Raw genomic sequence first — 21605 nt, 5'->3', positions numbered from 1 at the left:
TTACGATAAAATATCCCTTTCAATTTGTATAAGCTTTTTTAAAAAGTATTTTTGTTATTGTTTTTATTGCTTCCTTGTACAAAGTAAACAGTTTTAAATTACGAATAAACATTTTGGCTATACTTTACTGTGCAACAATACACAAGCTTCCAACATATGCAGTATCTTGATAACAAGGACACAATGTTTTAAAAGGTATTATATTAAAACGTGGAACACAAAATAAACGAACCTATGGGTATAAACGTTTTCAGCAACGACGTCTTTAGTAAAGTGGAGGGGGAAAAAATCAGAAAATGACCTCCCCTTCGTAATTACCTCCTCTGGAATTTGGTGATGTCACGGGTGTATCTGCGTATGTGTGTATTATCAAGTTTTAATTGTAACTTACGAGTCAGTGGGAATATCTGAACCAGTGACCAGTAATGTATAGGTTTTCGCAATGCTGGTTGGTATAGCGCTTAGCCTCCGAACAGGGCGGTTTCGAGTTTAAACCCTAAGACTATGATTTTTAACTTATGATTTTTTGAGGCAACTTAGTTTACCCAACCCTAATGGAAAGTGAAAGCGGTTGATTGTTATGCTGGCCTTGTGATGCCCTCGTCAACCGTGAATCTTTCAAACAGAGGAGCTTTATACCAACTGCCCTATACATTTTTACCTAGTTTTTGCGTTATCAATGGTGTCGAGACAAATCCAGGCCATACAACTCTGGCTAAAATAAGAATCAATGCTTTGTCAGTTTCTTTTCTTCTGGCGACACTTTATGTGTTATAGCTTCCTGGATTCCTAAAGACAAAACTTACCTAAGAACTGTAGTCTATCGACGCATTTTAACTTTTATAGATTTAATATTTATATATTAACATTCTGTTCTGTGTCCTGCGATCAGCTATATTGCCATACGTTTTTACAAAGCTTATATCAACTCACTCTGTCTGTCTGTCTGGTAAAAAGTTTGAACATGTTTTTCTCCCATTTCCCATTCTCGGATCAAGTTGATACTTTACACAGTTATACCTGACAAGTCATGAACCTATTGAAAAAAAGTGTCAATTATCGATGATTAATTATTTTGTTTGATATCGAAATAACGGGAATAAATGCTACTTAATGAGAGATGTGGATGTATATATGGATTTAATCCTCTTATTTCGTTTTGACACGTTTTTACTCTTACTTGCCATTCTTGTATCAAGTTGAAATTTTGCAAAATTAATCACAGTTGAAGGCAATACACGAATCAATCCAAAAAATAATTAATCAATTAGTACTAAATAATTAATTTGTTTTATATAGTGGAAAGGGAGCTAAACACTGCTATTTTTAATATAAATGGCAGTAATTAGCGGTTCTTTACGATATATAAGCTTTGTTTTTGGAAAAAAAACTTCATCTTTTTTAGTAGCTTGTTATATTGTGAAAACAATTATCCCTACAAACTAAACTGTAACAATCTAAAGCGTCAGACATTGCCATAGATGAGGAAAACCTTCAAAATATATCTAGATTGAGTGCAAAACTGTATGTCAACATTGAACGTCAATAGTTTTCATATGCATAAAAATCTGTCTTCTTCCAATTCTTGTCAATGAAATTTCTACGTCAATGTTTATGCCATTATAATTCCCGATGCGTTCAACAGATGGTTGGTTCGGACCAAACAAAGAGTTCAAATGTCACTGTGAGTCAAATTGTAGTTCTGATGGTACTTGTCAGAGTAATGGAAAGTGTTCCAGAGGCTGGTTTGGTCTGAAATGTCAACGCCGTAAGTATTGCTCTTTTTTTTCATTCTTCTTATTTTAATATTTTGATAAATTAATGTTTTTACGATAAGCGTAAAATAATAATAAATAAAATAATATAAAAAAAATAAAAAGAAATATTTGGAACCTAGTTATGATGTCAACTTTTCTATGACTTCTTTTCGTTTATTAAACTATTCTCATTAGGGAATATAAATTAAGAATAAAAAAAAACTGTCCATAGTGGAGTATGAAAGCCGTAGAAGCAAAGTCCATAGTGGAGTATGAAAGCCGTAGAAGCAAAGTCCATAGTGGAGTATGAAAGCCGTAGAAGCAAAGTCCATAGTGGAGTATGAAAGCCGTAGAAGCAAAGTCCATAGTGGAGTATGAAAGCCGTAGAAGCAAGTTGTAACACGAAATGTAGGCTAATTATTATATTCAGGCCGTCCTACTAACCGGCTGGTTCAATTATCCGTACATGGTTTATGTTTAAAGAATGTGCATGATATAATTTAAAACATCTATCAAATGTTGAAATAAATTAAGATAAGATAAGATAATTTTAATGATCCAATCAAATGGAAATTCAGTTTGACTACAATTTACAGCCTCAGCGTAACTACTTTACAAAAACAATATGGATGAAAAATTCGAACAACATTCACACACGAAACACATACACATTCACATCCAGCGCTTTATGAGTTTGACTTCTATGAACTTCTCGATGACGACAGATGGTCTTGTAACACTGCCACCGTAAGTGCGATAAAGGAGTTTTTAAATCTTTCAGTTTTAGTCCTAATGGAAAGAAGAAGACCACTCCGTTCAGATCTTATGTAACAGTGGTTTAATGGGTGCAGGTTGTCTTAAAGAATCGTGTTTTGGAAATGATTCTTTTTTGAAAAAGCTCTTCAAGAGATGGTAGCTGTACTTGAGTGATATACGATGCTTTTTTAATTAGTCTATTAAGTCTATGTCTTTCTGCCAGTGAAGTATTAGGCCTACTATACCAGCTGGTGATGTCAAAGTTGATTAGACTGCTGATAGTTGCTGTATAGAAAAAATTTGATTATTGTTTTGTCTATGTTAAATTTTCTTAGCTTTCTGAGATAGAAGAGTCGCTGTTGAATTTTGTTGTATATGTTTTGACAGTGTCCATTCCATTCTATTGTTTGATTATTTATATATATATATGCTGTAATCACGTTTATGAATAGGGTTAGGGTTTACTGGGGTTTAGGGTTAGGGTTTGGAAAAAAATCGCCCCCTCCAAAGTTCTGGATCCGCTAGTGCTATATATATATATATATATATATTTTTACAGAAGATCTGACAGTGCTGGATAATACGATTTTATCACCAAGTAATAATTTACTGACAGACAAAGACGATGAGACGTGTTTGAGCCAATCGGTTCAGACTATTACAGTCACTTTTAACAGAACATATGTGTTTACATGGCTGAGGCTCGCTGTAAAAGATCCACGTAAGTTAAATGTTTATCGTGTGAAAAAAATGATTTAAAATAGTGTTTCAACATTAAATTATTTCGTATCTTTTATTATTCTTTTTTTTTCCTTTTTATTAATCTTTTTTTTTTTAAGTTTTCACTTTTTGGCTTACACTCTTTTTATGGGAGAAAAAAAAAGTTGGCAGAATAAAGTTGCGAGGTGGAAATCTGGCAATTGTCCAAACTGGTAGCGGCGTTGATAGTCTCTGTGGCCTTTTACGTCTCGAGAGACAATCTGTTCCCTCTGCAACTTCTTGTGTGACTAAAGAGGCCAATCTTTGATACACAGCTGCGATCGCAGGTTGGGCAAATGTAATCACCAGGTGTCGTTGCATTTTTAGCCCTTCTTTCTTCTGCTGTTGTGTATGGCATCTGCATTTATCTGTTTCTGGCCCACGGTTAACCCGAGGGTGTCATGTGGCAAGCACAATGACCAACCGCCTTTACTTTTCCCCAACTAATGTCAGTTACCCATTAGAATGGGTGGAGTCAGAGGTGCCCAAAGATCCCGAATTTTAAAATCTCAGTATTCATCAGGATTTGAACCCGGGATCCCCAGTACGGAAGCCAAGCGCTCTAACGCTCAGCCACCGCGCCTCCATTCAATCATATATATGTATATATTTAACATTTCTTTCTGGATAAAAAGTAGTATCCTTCCTAATATAGTTTCCGTTCCTTTTTTTTAATGAGTGTATTTTCAATTAAGAATACTCTAGCTTAATGAATTGTACAATAAGACAGTTTGCTTTAAGAAGATACCCGATGCTCCTATAAAAGGTTTTCTTACTTATTGAGCTCTAAACGTGACAAACGAACAGACAGTCTATGCAAAACAAATAGAGGCGTTGTCACGGATGAATGTGTGTATGTATGTATGTATAATCTATTTTTACATTCTGTGCGAATGACCGGAAGTGTGTTTTGTTGTGAGAGAGAGAGAGACCAGCTTGTGTGTGGTATGCAGTAAATCTGATTAAAGTTTATGTGTTTGATCTAGTGGTTTCATTGTTTTATTTCGTTAACTAGAACTGAACCAGGGACACCTAGACGTATCGAGACCTAAGGTAGATTCTATAGAGTTATAAGTATAAATATAATAAGAAATCTGTGACAGGCGTTTTCCATTACATCTGGGCTGGTACAAAAAAATGTTACTTTACATTATATTATTATTTCCACTTTCAGTTTTGCTTCCTGGGTTTTCTGTGCAATTCAGTAGAACTACATCCACGTCGATAAAAATCGAATGTCTAAACCAGAAATATTTCCTTGTGGACAATTCTACACTAGACATTCAATGTGATCAACCAGAAGCTATTCAAACTGTTATCATCACTGGAACAGGACAAACATCGCTTTGTTCGCTGTATATAAATGGAGGTAATGTCAATATCTTTATTTTACTATTTTTTAAATAAATAAATTCTCTCTTTACCCAAAAGAAAACTTTATCATCGTCAGTTTTAAGAATATTCTTCAACTAGCCAGATTTTAACTTCTGATCTGTAAGTTCTTTTGCAGACTGTGCCAGGAATAATAGTGTGCTGTTTTCTTCAGTTGTTCCGCTTTGCAATACAGAGAGTTGGTTATGTCTAGATATGGTCTGTCTGAAAGGAATTACATTGGGGCATTTAAGTTGGGTATTATTGACATTATATTAGGATTGGCAGGGTGTCTACAGTGGAGTAGGTGTGTTTGATTTAGTTTTTTTTTTTTTCAGAATATAAATAGAAAATAATATACATATTCGATTGATTTCGCTTCCAAAATATTGTAGAGAAATGTACAGAGTTTGCTCTCAGATTCTCACGTTAATTGTCTCGTGGCAAGAATCAAACTAAAGATCAAGATGAAAATCAAAGATACATAAGATGACTAAAATCAATAGACCTGAATTATCTTTATCTAGGATTTTCGAAACATTATCTTGATGGAAACTAACAGGAAATGGCTTTATTTCATGAGTTTGCGTGAATAAATAGTTCTGTGATTAATAATAACAATATATATATATATATATATATATATATATATATATATATATATATATATATATATATATCAATGTACGAGCTGGTACCAACTTAGCGGAATGCCAAAGAAACGAAGCTGCGTCAGCCAAGAGAAAGAAAAAGAAAGCTGCCCTGTAAGCTAGCTCCAGGGTAGATGCACATGTATGCACGAACTGTGGCAAACTCTGCCGCTCTAGAATTGGCTTGATCAGTCACTCCAGACTCTGCCCCATCTCAATACAAAACCAAAGCCAGTGACTCATCTGGGCACATCCATTGTCTTCAGAGACAGAAAGAGCCATACTATACTACTAAACCATACTATATATATATAGGGCAGGTCTTAGGCTACTGCAACCTATGCGGCCGCAGTGGGCCCCGAACTTTCATAGATAAAATGCAAAGACGAATTTATTTTCTAATACAAAATCTTGATTTTCACTTATTATCCTTATCAAAACCCAAATTAGGCCCCGCGCAATCCATTTCGCATAGGGTCCCGCAACCTGTTGGACCGGCCTTGTATATATATGTAGCCATATGTTACCCGCGGGTCCTAATTTGCGTATCACTTTCGATATAGTCACTGAAAATAGTATGAATAGAGCTATCAAAATAGCTAGTCGACATAAAGTTATTTTTCAAATAAAAACATTTGCAGGTAGGCCTACATATATTTGATTAAAATGTTAAATGAATAGACTTAATTTTGTATATTCATATGTTTAAGTATAAAGTAGATCTTGAGTTAGACATAGATCTAGATGTAGACTAATCTTGGATATAATTCATTCTTCTTCGCTATGAGCATGCGTGACCTTTTTTATTAGATTACGCGATTCATGAATGAAACTATTAGAATATACCTCAACACGGCTTCGCAGCTTTAGCGAAGGAATGTATGAAAAATGCTTTAGAAAAACAAATTTGAATGTTAATTTGATTAAAATATGAAATGAATGGTGACCGGTCACTTCATCCCCGGTCATTTCATTCCCTGGTTAGTTCATCCCCCGATCATTTCATCCCCTGATATTTTCATCATCTGATCATTTTATCTAACAAATTGTAATTTTAAAAAGCATTAAATGAGCAATATTTAATGTATTCCTTTTGTATTTAAATGACAAAATTGTAATCACTTTAGATTAGAATAAAATTAAAATTAAATGCCATTAAAAACTAAAAAAAATTTAGCATGTAAAAATAAAAAGGTAATGTAAAAAAAAAGTGTTTTTGTATTCATCTACATCATTAAGATAGATAAGCTATCGATAGTAAGTACAGAAGACGATCCATCGATTCGTATTGATGAACAATGTTTGTTATTCTCTTTGCTAGTGTTGCATATATCTTCCTTGGGCGTTCTTCAGTGCCGGCGCTAGCCTGTAAAACTGATGCCTTGTGCCACTGACTATCCTTTCGTAGACCATCTAGAAATGTCCACATAGTTGGATGGTGTTGTTGTGGTTTCCGACATCTTCTCCTTCATTTTTTTCTACTGCGTTCTTTGAAATGGCTTTATCTCTGTTACATTCATGATTGTGAGTAGATGATTGATTGATTACATCATCTTGGGCAGTAACTAATGTTACCGGGCATTTGTGTGTTTGATATTTGCTACATCTCCAGTTCATGTTTCCGTTCAGCGCCTTCTTCTTGAGCCAGAATTCATATCCTTCATAAATTAGGACAGATCTGCCTTTACAACTTAATGTGAACTCCAGAGGCATTTCTTTAACAGTTCGGGTAGCCAGGCAATGTTGGCTATTTGAAATAGAGAACTGCTGATCACTTATAAAACCTAAAAACGATTCTGTGGAGTGGGGAAAAATACATCAGATCGAAACCTACTGGCAGAGAGAGAGAAAGAGATAGAGAGAGAGAGAGAGAGAGAATGACACCCTAAATATACATGCAAGATTATTTCCAATAAGCACTCAAACAATTAATTTTAAGGCTATAGAAACCTCATCATGACGGGTATTTATGTTTACAGAACTAGAGGCCCCCACCAGTTTCGATATCTAAAATGAATATCAATTAACAAAATACATACTTACATATACATGTAGAAATGAAATATCGATAGAAATAAAGTCCTATAACACAATTTGTAACTTTAATGTTTAAAAGGAAGTCCGCCTTTATTAGAAAAAAATAAAACCTTATTGCAAGGCTAAAAATGGTCATAATTATTCTAATCGCACTTCTATCTCTCAAAAGATTTACACTACTTGCACTACACCTTGGCCTTTGATAAGTTATCAGCGGCACGGTCATAATTATTGTAATCGCACTTCTATCACTTCTATCTCTCAAAAGATCCCCACTACTTGCACTACACCTTGGCCTTTAATCATTACGCTATAGTTAAGTAAGACATCCAGATTTACAATATAATATAAGATTTCTCATTAACAAAACAAAGTGGAAGAGGAAACACTGTAAACGCTTTAGTAACAAGTCATAAAATGTCAAAAAGCATTCTACATAATCATATTTATATATAAAATATTTAATTGGGGATGAAATGACCGGGGGATGAACTGACCGGGGGATGAAGTGACCAGGGGATGAAATGACCGGGGAATGAAGTGAACGGGGGATAAAGTGACCAGGGGATGAAATGACCAGGGGATGAAATGACCGGGGATGAAGTGACCGGGGATGAAATGACCAGGGGATGAAATGACCGGGGATGAAGTGACCGGGGATGAAATGACCGGGAATGAAGTGACCGGGAACCGAAATGAATGGACTATAATTAGTATGTTCATGTGTTAAAGTATAAAACTATCTTTGCAAAGAGAAGTTCTATCATCTTAGAGATGAATTAGAGTTTTAGGCCAAGGAATAGAGAGATGTGTAACCTTTCGCAATGTCACTACCCTGTTGTTGTTTTGTTTTGTTATAAATATTTACAAGTAATATAATGGAATTATTATTTTTTTTTTTAAATACATTTCTTTATAGAATACATGATGTTACAGGTCGTAACGTTGCTTTGAAACAAAGTACGTCCCAAACAACTACTTACTCAGATAAATACGGTACATTCGATGCTTCTAAAGGTGTGGACGGAAACACAAGCGCCAATTTCTATCGTGGTTTAAGTTGTACACACACAGATATTTACGATCCAAACCCAATGTGGACAGTGACGTTTCCGTTATCAGAGATTACGAGATACATTTTATACAACAGAGATGGTAAGTTAAATTGTACTCTTATTGTCAGGGACTAAACTAGATTAGGGCTCCCTTCTCATTTAGAAATACAATTATTTAAATGATTTCAGACCAGACAAACAAACAAAAAAATGGTTTCAAAAAGGTGTTTTGGTTATTACTTATGGTGGTGTAGATAATATGCCTTAATATCTTGAGTTGATTACTTTTACACAAGTTCTTGATAAAGATATTGTTACGTATTTCTGAATCTTCTGGCTAAATGTATTAGTAGGCACACAAATAAAAACACTGTAAAGAACTTGACGACTAAACTTTCAGCTTCATATAACTTTATTGACTATTAACTCTAACAATTTGTTACTGTAACATGTAGCGTTGAAGACTGTACAATATCTGACAGTTTACAGTTAGCTATACTTCGTTGCAATTCATCTCTTCTCAACTTCTATCGAGCCGTATTCCACAGAACAGTGTCGCTCCATGTCTCCCAAAGCTGAACCTAGTCGTACTCAAGTCTACCGAATCAGAGCCGTACACGTCTTACATCGACTGTAATGGCTCAAGTCCACTGTAGTTCGTTGTATAGACTTTAACTACAGTAGTCCACTCCAGTTAACTCTACCCTAGTTAACTTGCATCGAGTCGTACACATCTCTCTTCCACTGTCTCGCACAGTAGACAACAGTAACGAAAACTGTACCGACGAATCTACCTACGACTGACTTTCACATTAACTCTGCGCTCTGGCTTATATAGAGTCCCTAATCGCTCCTCCAAAGTTGCACAAACACTGCTAGTATCTTCTGGAACAACACGTGAGGAAACGTCACATCCTGTCTTTGTTTATACATGTACATTCCAGAGAACACCCGCTGCTATGTTATCTCGTCGGGGTCACACGTTAACCTCTTCCTGTCACTGGTCATTTGTAGCAATATATTTAAGTCAATAAATATTTTACACGTAATAATCCCAAACAAAATGAGTGTACTGAAGGCGTAGTAGTTAAATAACTTGACAATTTAATGCAATGAAGAAGGTCGCTGTCCCATATCGCTGTATTCCGCAAAGTAAAATAATCGCATATTCATTAATATAACATGTCTTCACTACTCAAAAACTTCAAAAACAGCTGTCATTATTTATTTCAATTAGATTTTTCCCGCGTAATGTTTTTCATCTACTGTTACATGTCTAAAGAAATTCAAGATAAACCTTAAAATTGATGCCATTACATTAAAGTTGTTAACATTGTGTACGAAGATGGTACTACACGTCTAGCTACTTCTACTAAAGCTTAATGTAAATATTTCACCCACTCTCACTATCCAGCTTCTCTGCAACACTGCGGCACTTGACACTACCAAGTGATGAACTCTACAACTCAGGAAACCAAAATAAAGTAAACATCTTAATGTCCAGGAAATCGAAGGATTTATACGACGTGGCAACGCGCCATTACTCTAAACTACCCACATGTAGCATCTATAACAAATGGTCTTGGGGATTTCGTGTCTCCTCGTGAGGCTGGTGGGACCTTTGTGAGCCCTGAATGTTCGGCCGCACACTGGACAGGTTATTCCAGCTGGAGCTAGTGTCATTGGCCTTGCTTTTTTTTTCTCTGACTCTTTTCTTCTGCCAGCGCTGTTCTCTTTTCCTCAGCTATTTGTGCGCCAGTTTTCTCAGCGTGACGCCATGATGCTCTGTCTCCCATGTGGCTGGGTCAATGCTGAAGGCTTTCAGATTAGCTTGGAGGGTGTCCATGAATCGTTTTCTTTGACAACATTGTAAGCGTTTCCCTTTTGTTAATTGACTGTCACAGGAAAAATAGTTAACTTATTGTACCTTGTGGTACTTTGTGGTACTTTGTGGTACTTTCTTGAATGTATAGCGTGAACGTGTAAGCAGTGAATATGAGTTACGTATGACCGGAAGTAAGTTTCTATGAGAGATCAAGAGTTTAGTTAGATGAACTTAAACAGATTGAGCAAGTAGCTGTAGAAAGTGGAATGTAAAGTTTCCGCATTGTGGCCATCGAGCTTGTATTTTTTTTCCCCACAATATTCATCAACGTTCACATTTCTAGGAAAATCGTTAGAGCCGTTTTCGAGAACCTTATATACACAGGTTCCATGAATGTTTGACTAGAATGGAGTTATATATGTATATATAATTTATATGTATATAATTTATAAAATAACACCAAATGATTTTTTTATTATATTTTTTTTTGTCATAACAATTAATTAATGCTTGTTCAACTTTTCAAAAACAAAGAACGACTTTCGCATATTTTAGATTGACTAATTAAATGTTGTAATAGGTCTTTTCCTATTAAGAAACTTTATTTACATTCTAGAACCATATAGTATAGTTTTATTCCCATCTATCACTTTACAGTAAACGTCAAATGTATATTTCATGTGTGATATTAGTTATTGCCTTTTTTTCTGGCCTTCGAGGTAGCATACTAACTTTTAACTGTTTCTCAACAAAATGAACAACAATACAATAGAAATGATTTATTTAAAAAAAATGTAAACTTTTGTTTTCTTTGTCGACAGTTTTGCTCTTTTTTTTATTTCTTTTCTTTTAGATTATCATGTACCCTGGTTCAATGAAACCATTGATTAAAGAATTTTATTATATTATTATTATGTGCCACATTTAAAAACTTAAAAAAAAAATGTTTTTAAATCATTTTTTAGATGAGAATCAAAATCGACTCGCAAGATTTATTTTAGTTGGAGAAAATTCTGGATCTCAAAGATTTAGCTTTAACGACACGTCTACAACTGCATTGCTTGTTTATGTTGTTTTGGATGCTGCTAAAAGTAACATAACCCAAGTGAAGATAAACGCAACAGAGTTTCTGACCTTATGTGAAGTAGAGATTTATGGTGGTATGTATGTCTTATAAATCATTGATCGGAATCAAACATAAGTTAATTTGTAATAAATAAAGTTCCAATTGCTGTTGGAATTATTTGTTAATCTAGGCTATCCAGCTAGGGCAGGGGTTCTCAACCTGTGGATCGCGACCCCTTTGGGGGTCGATTGACAATTTGCCAGGGGTCGCCAAAGACCATTGAAAAAATGGATTGTTATTGTCTATTCTTCAATTGCTTTGCGTGTGCAAGGGGGGGGGGTCGCGGCTAAGTGGGGGGATTGTAAAAAGGGGTCGCCGAGCATAAAAGGTTGAGAACCGCTAAGCTAGGGGAAGGAAAACTCTGAATTCAAACCACCGCTGCCTTGGGAAAAGCTTCGGAAGTTAACCTTTAGGAAACATCAGGAGCCGACTACCCTTGGGCAGTTTACAGCACCCTGTGCTACATTCTGACAGACACTGCGATACCGCTGACCCGAAACTGTATCGGCGCTTGCCGCTCCTTAGGATACATCAGCTGCATAGAGAGGGGGGAACTGGTGTGGGGGCGACTACGTTCCGACCACAGCTAATACCCAAACATTCAGTTGATTTCCACGAGAAGATCCAAAAGAGGGCTTTGCACTGCATTTTTGTGCGGTGTCATGTGACTTGATTGGTTGCACGCTGGGCAAGCTTTTCCAGCTAAAAAACCACCCACTTTGAATCTGCTCATGAAATTATTTTTTTTCTGTTTTTATTGGTGGCGAAGGGAGTTCAACGTCATCTTCTTTAAAAAAAAAAATCTTAGGCAAAAATAGTCAAAAAATCCCTCAATGTGGGGGGGGGGGGAATTATTAATTTTCTAGTATTTTAACGTTTATTATTAATTTTTTAGTAGTTAAAAGTTAGGAAATCCATCACAGAGTACATCACCTATTTTTTTTTTTTTAAAGCACTGTATATATACACAGAGCTTGCAGACGATATATATATAGTGTTGAAGCTTGTAGTGCTCCTCCAGACCCTCTTGTGACTCTAAACGGACTAGGTTTAATAAATCTTAATTACATTATTATTTTAATTATATTTACATCTGCTAAGTGAACTACTCGAGTTTCTCCTCTGATTTTGTTTTTATTTTATTTCTGTAAATCTCTCACTCATTATATGTTTAGATGTTGATTGGTATCACAACATTTCTTTTGTTTCTCCTAGAATGTCCAGCTGGTACCTATACGACATCAGATCTTCAATGCACCAACTGCCCAGCAACATGTCCAAACAGTTGCCATCGCGATAGTGGTTCGTGTAGCGTTTGTTTTGGTTACAGCAACCCACCAGCTTGTACTCTTGGTAAATCCAAAAAGCATATCTTACATAGATTATTATGCTAAATCCCGTATTACAATTTTACGTCCATTGAGTTTAAATTCTTCATCATTCCACAATCAAATAGTTCTAAAGTTATTAGTTTAAAATTAAAATTTTATTGAATTCATTTAGTTAAATTCGTAGAAAGTAATTTGAAAAAAGTAATTTTCTTGTCTTATCATGTTATCGAAATATAAAATACAATTTAAAAAATTATATTAATCAATTTATTAATAATCAATATTAATCAAAAATATTAATTAAAGAAATCAAAATTAATGAAAGTTTAATTAATCAATTTGTAATAGATTTGTAATAGATCTAGATTAGCTATAATAAATCTGTGCGATTAGAATTATTTTTATAGATTGTTTAATGTTTAGCAAGATAATGTTGCACTTTCCCCCTTCCTTCTATAACTTTGTTTATGTCTGTCTTTCTGGTTAAATGATTGTACAAGCTATTTCTCCCACACCCATTCTTGGATAAGTTGAAACTTTGCAAAATTTATCAATAACACACACACACATATATATATATATATATATATATATATATATATATATATATATATATATATATATATATATATAATCAGGCGTTCTGTAAACGACTGATCAACAACACAACACAACACATCTAGCACAAGAACTTGACAACAAGAGTTTCCAGTAACAATGTAATGGTTTAATGACAAATACATCAACAGCCAATAAAACACTATTAGCTTCACTAACTTCAAAAATGTTTTTGTTTGTAAAATGTTTTTTACATAATTCGGATGTTCCTTCAGAGTTGAAGATAGTTTACTTCCTAGTCCAGACCTCCCGCAGGACGACGGGGGATGGGAGCGGGCAGGGTTTGAACCCTCGACCGTCGATAAATCCGAACGACAGCCCAGCGCGCAAACCTCACGACCAGGCAGCCATCAAAGGCTTTAACACAATAGAACTGCCTACTAAACACTAAAAGTCTACTCTTAAGCTCTCTCTGTCTACTTCTAGACTCGTACAGCTACATTGTCAAGGACTCACTTTATACCGCACCGTCCTTACTGCCCTGCTGTCCTGGACTCAACTGTCCCTTTCTTACACACAGTCTCTTGTCCGTGAAGGCTTTCAGTCACATGACCCTAACACGGGTTATATTAGCGTATACTAGCAGTGCTGTCCCTTGTCCATCGCAAGCCATCGACTTAGGGGATTTGCCTGAGGTCACGCGTGTCAGCTGAACCTAGAGTTAACCCTATCGCGCCGCCAATACGGTTATAACAATATATATATATAAGCAATTTTTTTTAGCAATTTTGAAATCCTGTAGAGATTTTTAGGTAGGTTTGACCGAGTTGTACATACCTCTTTTCTTGATGTAGGGTTACAGCTGTGCAATATTCTCTTAAAAACTAGTCAACATTTTTTTTTAGAGGACAAAAGGCAGTAATTGTCAAGGTTTAGGTTGCATCTCTTAATTTTTTCCATCTGGTAGAGATGTCTTCTTCGTCGCATATCGAGGGGATTAACTTTTAATGAGCTCGCCAAAGAGTGCAGACTTCTATGAGTTACCAACATGGTTATCGTTCAAAACAAGGGATAAGTTGTTTTTTTTATTACAAAGCAAACGCCATTTATTCTGAGGCTTTGTTCTTATTTTGACAGTAAAATATATAATTGCTTACTGTAGGAGATTTAATGTTTGCCAGTCTGGTTTCTTGCAGATAGGCTAAATCGACGTTTAGTCTGCTCAGTTATCTGTCTATAATTGCAGTTTGACGCATGTCAATGTCAGTGACGAGTTGTAGATAAGTATTAAATCCAGGACACATTGTCCTTATGTTCCAGTTTGCGAATCGCATTAATGTTAAGGGATTTCTTTTTATCTTATATGCAGATACATGAAATATTTTTTTTATTTTGTCTTAGTATCAAGCACCCAGTGGTGCAGATAATTGTGGTAAGATATCACTGTATAGACCATGGGCTGCTATCCAGTGAGGCGAAAAAGACCCTCTTACCGTTGAGAGTGGTCCCTTGCGTTTCAACCTACGCCTATCAACTAGGGACATATCACCAGTAACTACTGTACTTCGTGTTTTTTTTTTCATATATGTCATGTCAATTTAGAGTAAAACTAACATTGCTGGGGGAGAGCCTGGGAGGTAAATTTGCGAGTGCTGAGCTGCCCACGCGTCAAGACTCACCTGTCTTCCATACTGATAGGATACAAAGGAATTGAAAATCATAGCGATTTGGGGTTAGAACTCTGCAGGAGTTTGCCAGAGAGCAGTTGTCATACCACTGTATTCCTGCTTATGAGGATCCAAAACAAGATTTTCTGTTAGGGTTTACTCGCTTAGCCGTTGACCTTGCAGGGACACACACAATGCAGTGCGGCTGTTGACCTATAGCTAGGGGTTTGGTCTGTGGGCAGCAGGGCATGCGGAATGTGCCATGACATCTTGGGGCCAATCCTCCTTCCAGACTCCTGCAGATTAGCCTGAGGCTTCACAACCTCAGTTTCCATCTTTCACGGTGTTGTGTACTCTTCAACCTATCACATTTGGATTCATGAAAGAATTAAAATTCTCATATCTAAAAAGTTGTCTTAAACTTTGAAGGAAGAGTAGCTTAGAATAGAAGTGGCTACCTCAAACTGAGTTATAAGCCAAAGAAAAGGTAGACATATTGCAGAAATTAATTTTTAGAAGTATGCCAAATATTATTTTGAAACCGCTGTTTTTTTTAAATAATCAGTTTGTAGACTTGGTCGATATGGTATCAACTGTATGCAGTCGTGTACCAATTGTGTTATTAATGAATGTAATCCTGTGTCTGGTGTTTGTTTCACGTGTATCCCTGGATGTTACGGAGAATCCTGTGATAAAGGTTTGATTTTTTTCTCAATAGTTTACTATAATCATATTTTACTAATCCTCTACAATAAAATTAATTTCTGTACAATTATTTTTTTTAACAAATGGTTGTTTTACAAACTGTAACATTTAAAATCGTTTTAAAGATACAACCTACTCAAAGAACTTACAACTCAAGGCTGGAAAAAAAATACGTTAAAGTTAAATGTCCACTAAATCACAGCCTATACTGTACAATTGGTAACACGTAACACTGACTGTACAAATGTTCTGCCGTGCATATCCTCACCACCTTAACTCTGTACAGTTGTAGCAAGAACTCTGCTGGCTTCGCTGTACCTTGTTGAACTCTGTCGTACTGGACTGAATCGTAGATCGGAAAGTTGTGACTCATCGACTCTGACACCTTCGCTTTCCTATAGGGTCCTTAATGACCGTCTAGAACCGAAATGAATGGTTTGACCCTTCTGGGAGGTCACGTGACTATATCTGATGTGACTGGCCTAAGTACTATTCACAACACAGATCTATCCCGAAGCAGTAGCGACAGTGACACAATAATTTAACGATCACTTACTATTTTTAACAATGTACGTAACGAATAGATGAATAGAAATATGACACCTGGAATATAAGGACGCTGGCTATTGTGGAAATGGTTTATGGAGATGATAGCGACGAAATGGGCCGAATCGTATGGTAATGCCGGGGCCGACTTTGACACCAGACTGATCCTGTATTTTAACATACACGTTTTTTGGTTTGAAATATAGCAATATATTGCGGTATGAGCACCTCATAAGTTGCATTTTTTTCGAAGTTCCAAATACAAGGAAAAAACGGGTATATATATATATATGTGTGTGTGTGTGTGTGAACGTATTAGTTTGTGAGTGTGTGTTTGTAAAACAAAATAATCCCTCAATTTCTTCCGCCCTCTAAAATAATACCACTTAACTTTCGTAAGTAAATTTTTTTTTTAATGTAAGTAAGCTTAAATTATAATTTACTACTGAATTCACGTCTTTTGTATTTCGTTTCTTGAATAACATTTTTTCTTTTAATTATTTTATTTCCATAAAAGTCTATGAGAATATCTTACTAGGGTTATTTGACAACTTCGTTTAAAATCTACAGCTAAACTTTTTAAATTTGACGTTTCCTGTAACTCAACCCTCCACTTTGCCCTGTAGCAGTCGGAACATCAAAGAGTCAGCTGTATACAACTCTCTACCTTCCCCCAACAAAAAAAAAAGGTATATAGCTTGCTTCGTGAGATAAAAATCGTATTTTTTTAATTTATTGTCAGTTTGCTATGAAACCACATATGGACAAAACTGTTCTAAAACCTGTTCCAAGAACTGTACTAATCAAAAATGTGATCCAGTCAATGGAAAGTGTAATGTGTGCATTCCAGGTTTTACTGGAGACTTCTGTAATCAAAGTATGTAGAACTTTCTGCTATACACTTTCTCCTATACACTTTCTCCTATACACTTTCTCCTATACACGTTCCATCACTTTTACTCAAACTCATGGTCATCTTCTTGGGAGTCATTCACACAAAATCATACATACAAAGCCTTCATATAACTTTCGTGAAATAAACGCGTAAAAAAAATAATACAATGGTATTGTATTTGTTGGCTAATTTGAATGTATCTTAATATTATGTCGCCCCCCTGTTGGCTGATTGAGTGGGGTGAGGGGTGGGACGAATACATCTGCTGCCCTCCCGACGTAAACACTTTGAGAGAGGGGCGGTACTATTTTTGTGGAGAAATCCTAGTTTGTGTACAAAATTAGTTGAACATCTATATAATATCAGCTACTTATTAATATTTGAACCCATTTGAAAATTATGTGTCGCACCACACTCTAATCTCAAATTTTATCATTACTAAATATAAAAATGAAAAGGTTTGTACCAGGTGGCAGGGGCGATACAAACAGTCGCCCTCCCCCACCCCCCATTGTACAAACCAATACTTTACTTTTGTATTTTAGTTAAGAAATTTAAAAAATTAAAATAAAATATGTCTTTAATATAATTATATATACTATAAATTAAATTCTTATATCTAATCGCCCTATCCCCTATTCTTTAATGCCAAATGCAATCATTAGCAGAAATTATAAAAAGATGCGAGGACTCTTTCTCAATTAATCATTTTCACTCTACCACCCCATCCCCTTTTCAAAGGAAAACATAACGATTTAAAACAGAATAGTCAAATATGGCGACAGAGTTTATGCAATTGCTCACAAAGTTATCAACATTATTTTTGAAAAGACTTTGTTTTTGGAAAACTTAGAATTCATAAGAAATTTTTTAGCAGAATAAAACAATCGAGATTATTTCTGATCCCAAAAATTGTATTCCTAGTCGCCTTTTTCCAACCTTTACTGAATCTGATATTTTTCAATTTTATTAATAAATTTGCGACTATAACTCACAATATATGCATGAGTCCTAAATATGCAAAAAAAAAAAAAAAAAAAGAGTAGATTCTGATTGGTCCACTTAATTTCTTTTCCGTCTTCCGAAATGTGTTGTTTAGAGCTCTGAGTTATAGTTCTGTAGCAAAACGAACTTACAAATAAGCCTATTGAACAACGAACTTGCAAACACGCCTATTGAACAACGAACTTACAATAAGCTTATTGAACAACGAGCTTACAAATTAGCCTATTGAACAACGAACTTACAAATAAGCCTATTGAACAACGAGCTTACAAATAAGCCTATTGAACAACGAGCTTACAAATAAGCCTATTGAACAACGAACTTGCAAATAAGGCTATTGAACAACGAGCTTACAAATAAGCCTATTGAACAACGAACTTGCAAACACGCCTATTGAACAACGAGCTTACAAATAAGCCTATTGAACAACGTGTATCAATTACAAATATTTTTTTTTTCGAAAATATTTTTTTTTTGGCGGCGATCCCCAAGCCTTAATCTAAATCTGTGTGGCATATATTCTTTTCAAGGAACAGATTGGTTGTATAAATTGGGCTTATAAATTCATATTAGATTATGCTTCAAGTAAAACATAATTCAAAAGGTTCTTGAAAATGAGATATTTTTGTACGTTAAACCATCGTTCTGTTGGCATCTTATACTGACCAAATTAAGCCTACTACAAGAGGCCTCGCTTAACATGGAGATAATATTACGATAAATACACCTAATAAAGATATACTTACGCTACACGTTCCTCGATTGTCAGTCAAACTTCAGGATAGGCCCTTGCCCCTAAGTACTTTTATTTTACTGAATTTGATCTTTTTTAATAGGATAAATAATGAACTGTAGATATCATGAGAATGCGGTTCTGGCTTTTTTTTTCTTCCGAAGATTGAGTAATACTGCTTTTTTTTTAAATCTCATATATATATATATATATATATATATATATATATATATATATATATATATATATATATATATATATATATATATATATATATATATATATAAATGCATCGGGATACACATTTAAGAACAAAAGAAAATCCGTTGTTGAGGACAGACGCAGACGGTGAAAGGGAAGTCTAAATCAACCACCTGCGGACAAATGTTATGCTTGCCCTAGGTGTGGCAAAATATGTAGGTCACAGCTGGGGCTGAGCAGTCACGAAAAATACTGCATTCCTCACTTATTATCCGTATCCCTACCCAAACTTGGTCCCGCGAAATCCGTTTCGCAAAGGGACCCACAATGGTTAACTCCGGACCTGCGACTTGCAGAAATAAAAGATTGATCTTTTCTTTACTTCATGGTGCCCAAACTGTTAAGCCATGAAGACAATTATATATAGAGAGAGATGACGCAATATTGAGGTTAATGGGCTATGTAATTCATAATCTTGCTAATTGTGTATGTGAGACTGTTTGAAAGAAATGCACATTTTTGTCACTTCTATTCTTTAGTTTGTGCAGAGACAAACTTCGGACAAAACTGTTCACAGATATGTTCTCGACAGTGTGCAAATCAAACATGCCATCATGCAAATGGATCCTGCAAACTGTGTTACCCTGGATATATTGGAGACTATTGTAATCAAAGTAACTACACATAAAGTTTGTTTTTTTTTCCTTCTAATTGAAGATCTTGCTTTTTCTTATTCTAGATTTGTAGCGCTCTGGGCTGAAGATTGATTGCATTTTTAAATAATGATAAAAAGACTATGGATGTATAGGTGGAAAGATGCGTTCACTGTCGATCTATTATAATGAGTAACAAAACTAACTAAACTGTCTAACAAGAATTAATTGTGATGACGCAGCGTCGGATTTAAGGGAGGGTATTCAGAATTACTGTCCAGGGGCCTTAAAAAAATGGCCCTCAACAATAGTGAAAATAAATCATTTATTCAAAGGGTTAGCAGCTTTACGTTGATGTTTTTTTTTCCCTTTTTTTTTCTTTTTTACCAACACTATTTTAAATCTTACAGTTGGCGACACTACTTAAAATCTTACAGTTGGCGACACTACTTTAAATCTTACAGTTGGCGACACTACTTTAAATCTTACATTTGGCGACACTACTTTAAATCTTACAGTTGGCGACACTACTTTAAATCTTACAGTTGGCGACACTACTTTAAATCTTACAGTTGGCGACACTACTTTAAATCTTACAGTTGGCGACACTACTTTAAATCTTACAGTTGGCGACACTACTTTAAATCTTACAGTTGGCGACACTACTTTAAATCTTACAGTTGGCGACACTACTTTAAATCTTACAGTTGGCGACACTACTTTAAATCTTACAGTTGGCAACAGTGTCTTAGTTTTCAAAATGTCTGTTTGTAGCGTGCTCGTAATATACAGTATCAGCTCTGGATTTACGGCAGTGCGTATCCCCCCCCCCCGGCCCGCCCTCCCCACCCCAAAAAAAAAATAATTTTTAGACAAAAATGTGCATAGTAAATATTTGTAAAAAGAATGAAAAGAGATTAAATTTACATTTACTCCATTTCTTTGTTCTAAAATAGGGCATGCTTTTAGATTTAAGTATCTTCATTTTTAATTAAAGCTTTTGAAAAAGTACATGACCTCCACAAAAACTTTTCCCCAGGGCCTCCACTTATTTAAGTCCTGCTCAGTGGTTACACGTTTTTAAAAAAAAATGTACAGTTATGATTATTATGATTTTTTTATTTTTTTTTGCTAGCATGTCCTCCAGGACGATTTGGGCAGAACTGTTCGGAAGTTTGCGACTCTAACTGCAACAATAGTCTAGCATGTGATAATATCAATGGATACTGTTATAATGGTTGCAAAGTTGGATACAGTGGGAACCAGTGCAATGAAGGTATGAGAATAGCGTTATTATATCAAGGAGACGATATTATATGTATTCGCTCTGTTGCTATTCTAAACGGTTAGTGTTGACTTCGTGTTGCCATTCTCATCCCTGTTTTTACAAAGCTCATATCAAGTCACTGTGTCTGTCTGTCTATCTGGTAAAAAGCTTGTACGCGTTATTTTTCTCACAGCCAATCTTGAGATCAGGTTAAAATTTTGCACAATTATTTCTTTTACCTTACAAAACAAGAATCTGTTTAAAAAAAAAAAACAAAGTGTTTGATTAAGTATTTTGTTTGGTACAAGGGAAGTGATTTTTATATTTACAGATAAACTGGCATAAGTTGAATTAGTTTCTTTGAAGAGACTTGAGCTCTGAGTTCGAATTCTGAAGTCCAAAGATTGTTTTTTTAAAAGCTTTTTTTTATTGTTTATAATATTAACCCCCTCCCACCTTTTTTCCCCCATCTGGTTCAGACAGATAGCTTAGTAAAAAAAACACATTTCTAATCGCACAGAATTATATATTGTCCATCTATGTAGGTCACTTTTATATCATGCTTATAGCATGATCAGAGCGCTTTGTGGACCAGTAGGGGGGAGGGGGTATCAAGGAGTTGGTTTACCGTGCTGCCTTTAGGCGCTCAGTAAACACAATGCTGCCCGAGTAGGGTGTCGAACCTCGAGCCCCCTTCTAGGTAGCCAA

General features: G+C 35.4%; 1 protein-coding gene across 1 annotated transcript in view; it reads left to right on the top strand.

Moving 5' to 3' along the window:
- LOC129926175 (multiple epidermal growth factor-like domains protein 10) overlaps positions 1-21605 on the top strand; it is a 30932-nt gene that overhangs the window by 1747 nt on the left and 7580 nt on the right. The window contains exons 2-8 of the mRNA XM_056028529.1: positions 3073-3234; positions 4447-4641; positions 8267-8485; positions 11176-11370; positions 16886-17020; positions 19517-19651; positions 20766-20906. Of these exons, the coding sequence (XP_055884504.1) occupies positions 3073-3234; positions 4447-4641; positions 8267-8485; positions 11176-11370; positions 16886-17020; positions 19517-19651; positions 20766-20906 (1182 nt within the window). The remainder of the gene's footprint in view (positions 1-3072; positions 3235-4446; positions 4642-8266; positions 8486-11175; positions 11371-16885; positions 17021-19516; positions 19652-20765; positions 20907-21605) is intronic.

This window comes from Biomphalaria glabrata, chromosome 5 (genome assembly GCF_947242115.1).
Source record: "Biomphalaria glabrata chromosome 5, xgBioGlab47.1, whole genome shotgun sequence".
In the NCBI taxonomy this organism is placed as follows: domain Eukaryota; kingdom Metazoa; phylum Mollusca; class Gastropoda; family Planorbidae; genus Biomphalaria; species Biomphalaria glabrata.
This window is presented reverse-complemented; position numbering and strand designations above follow the sequence as displayed.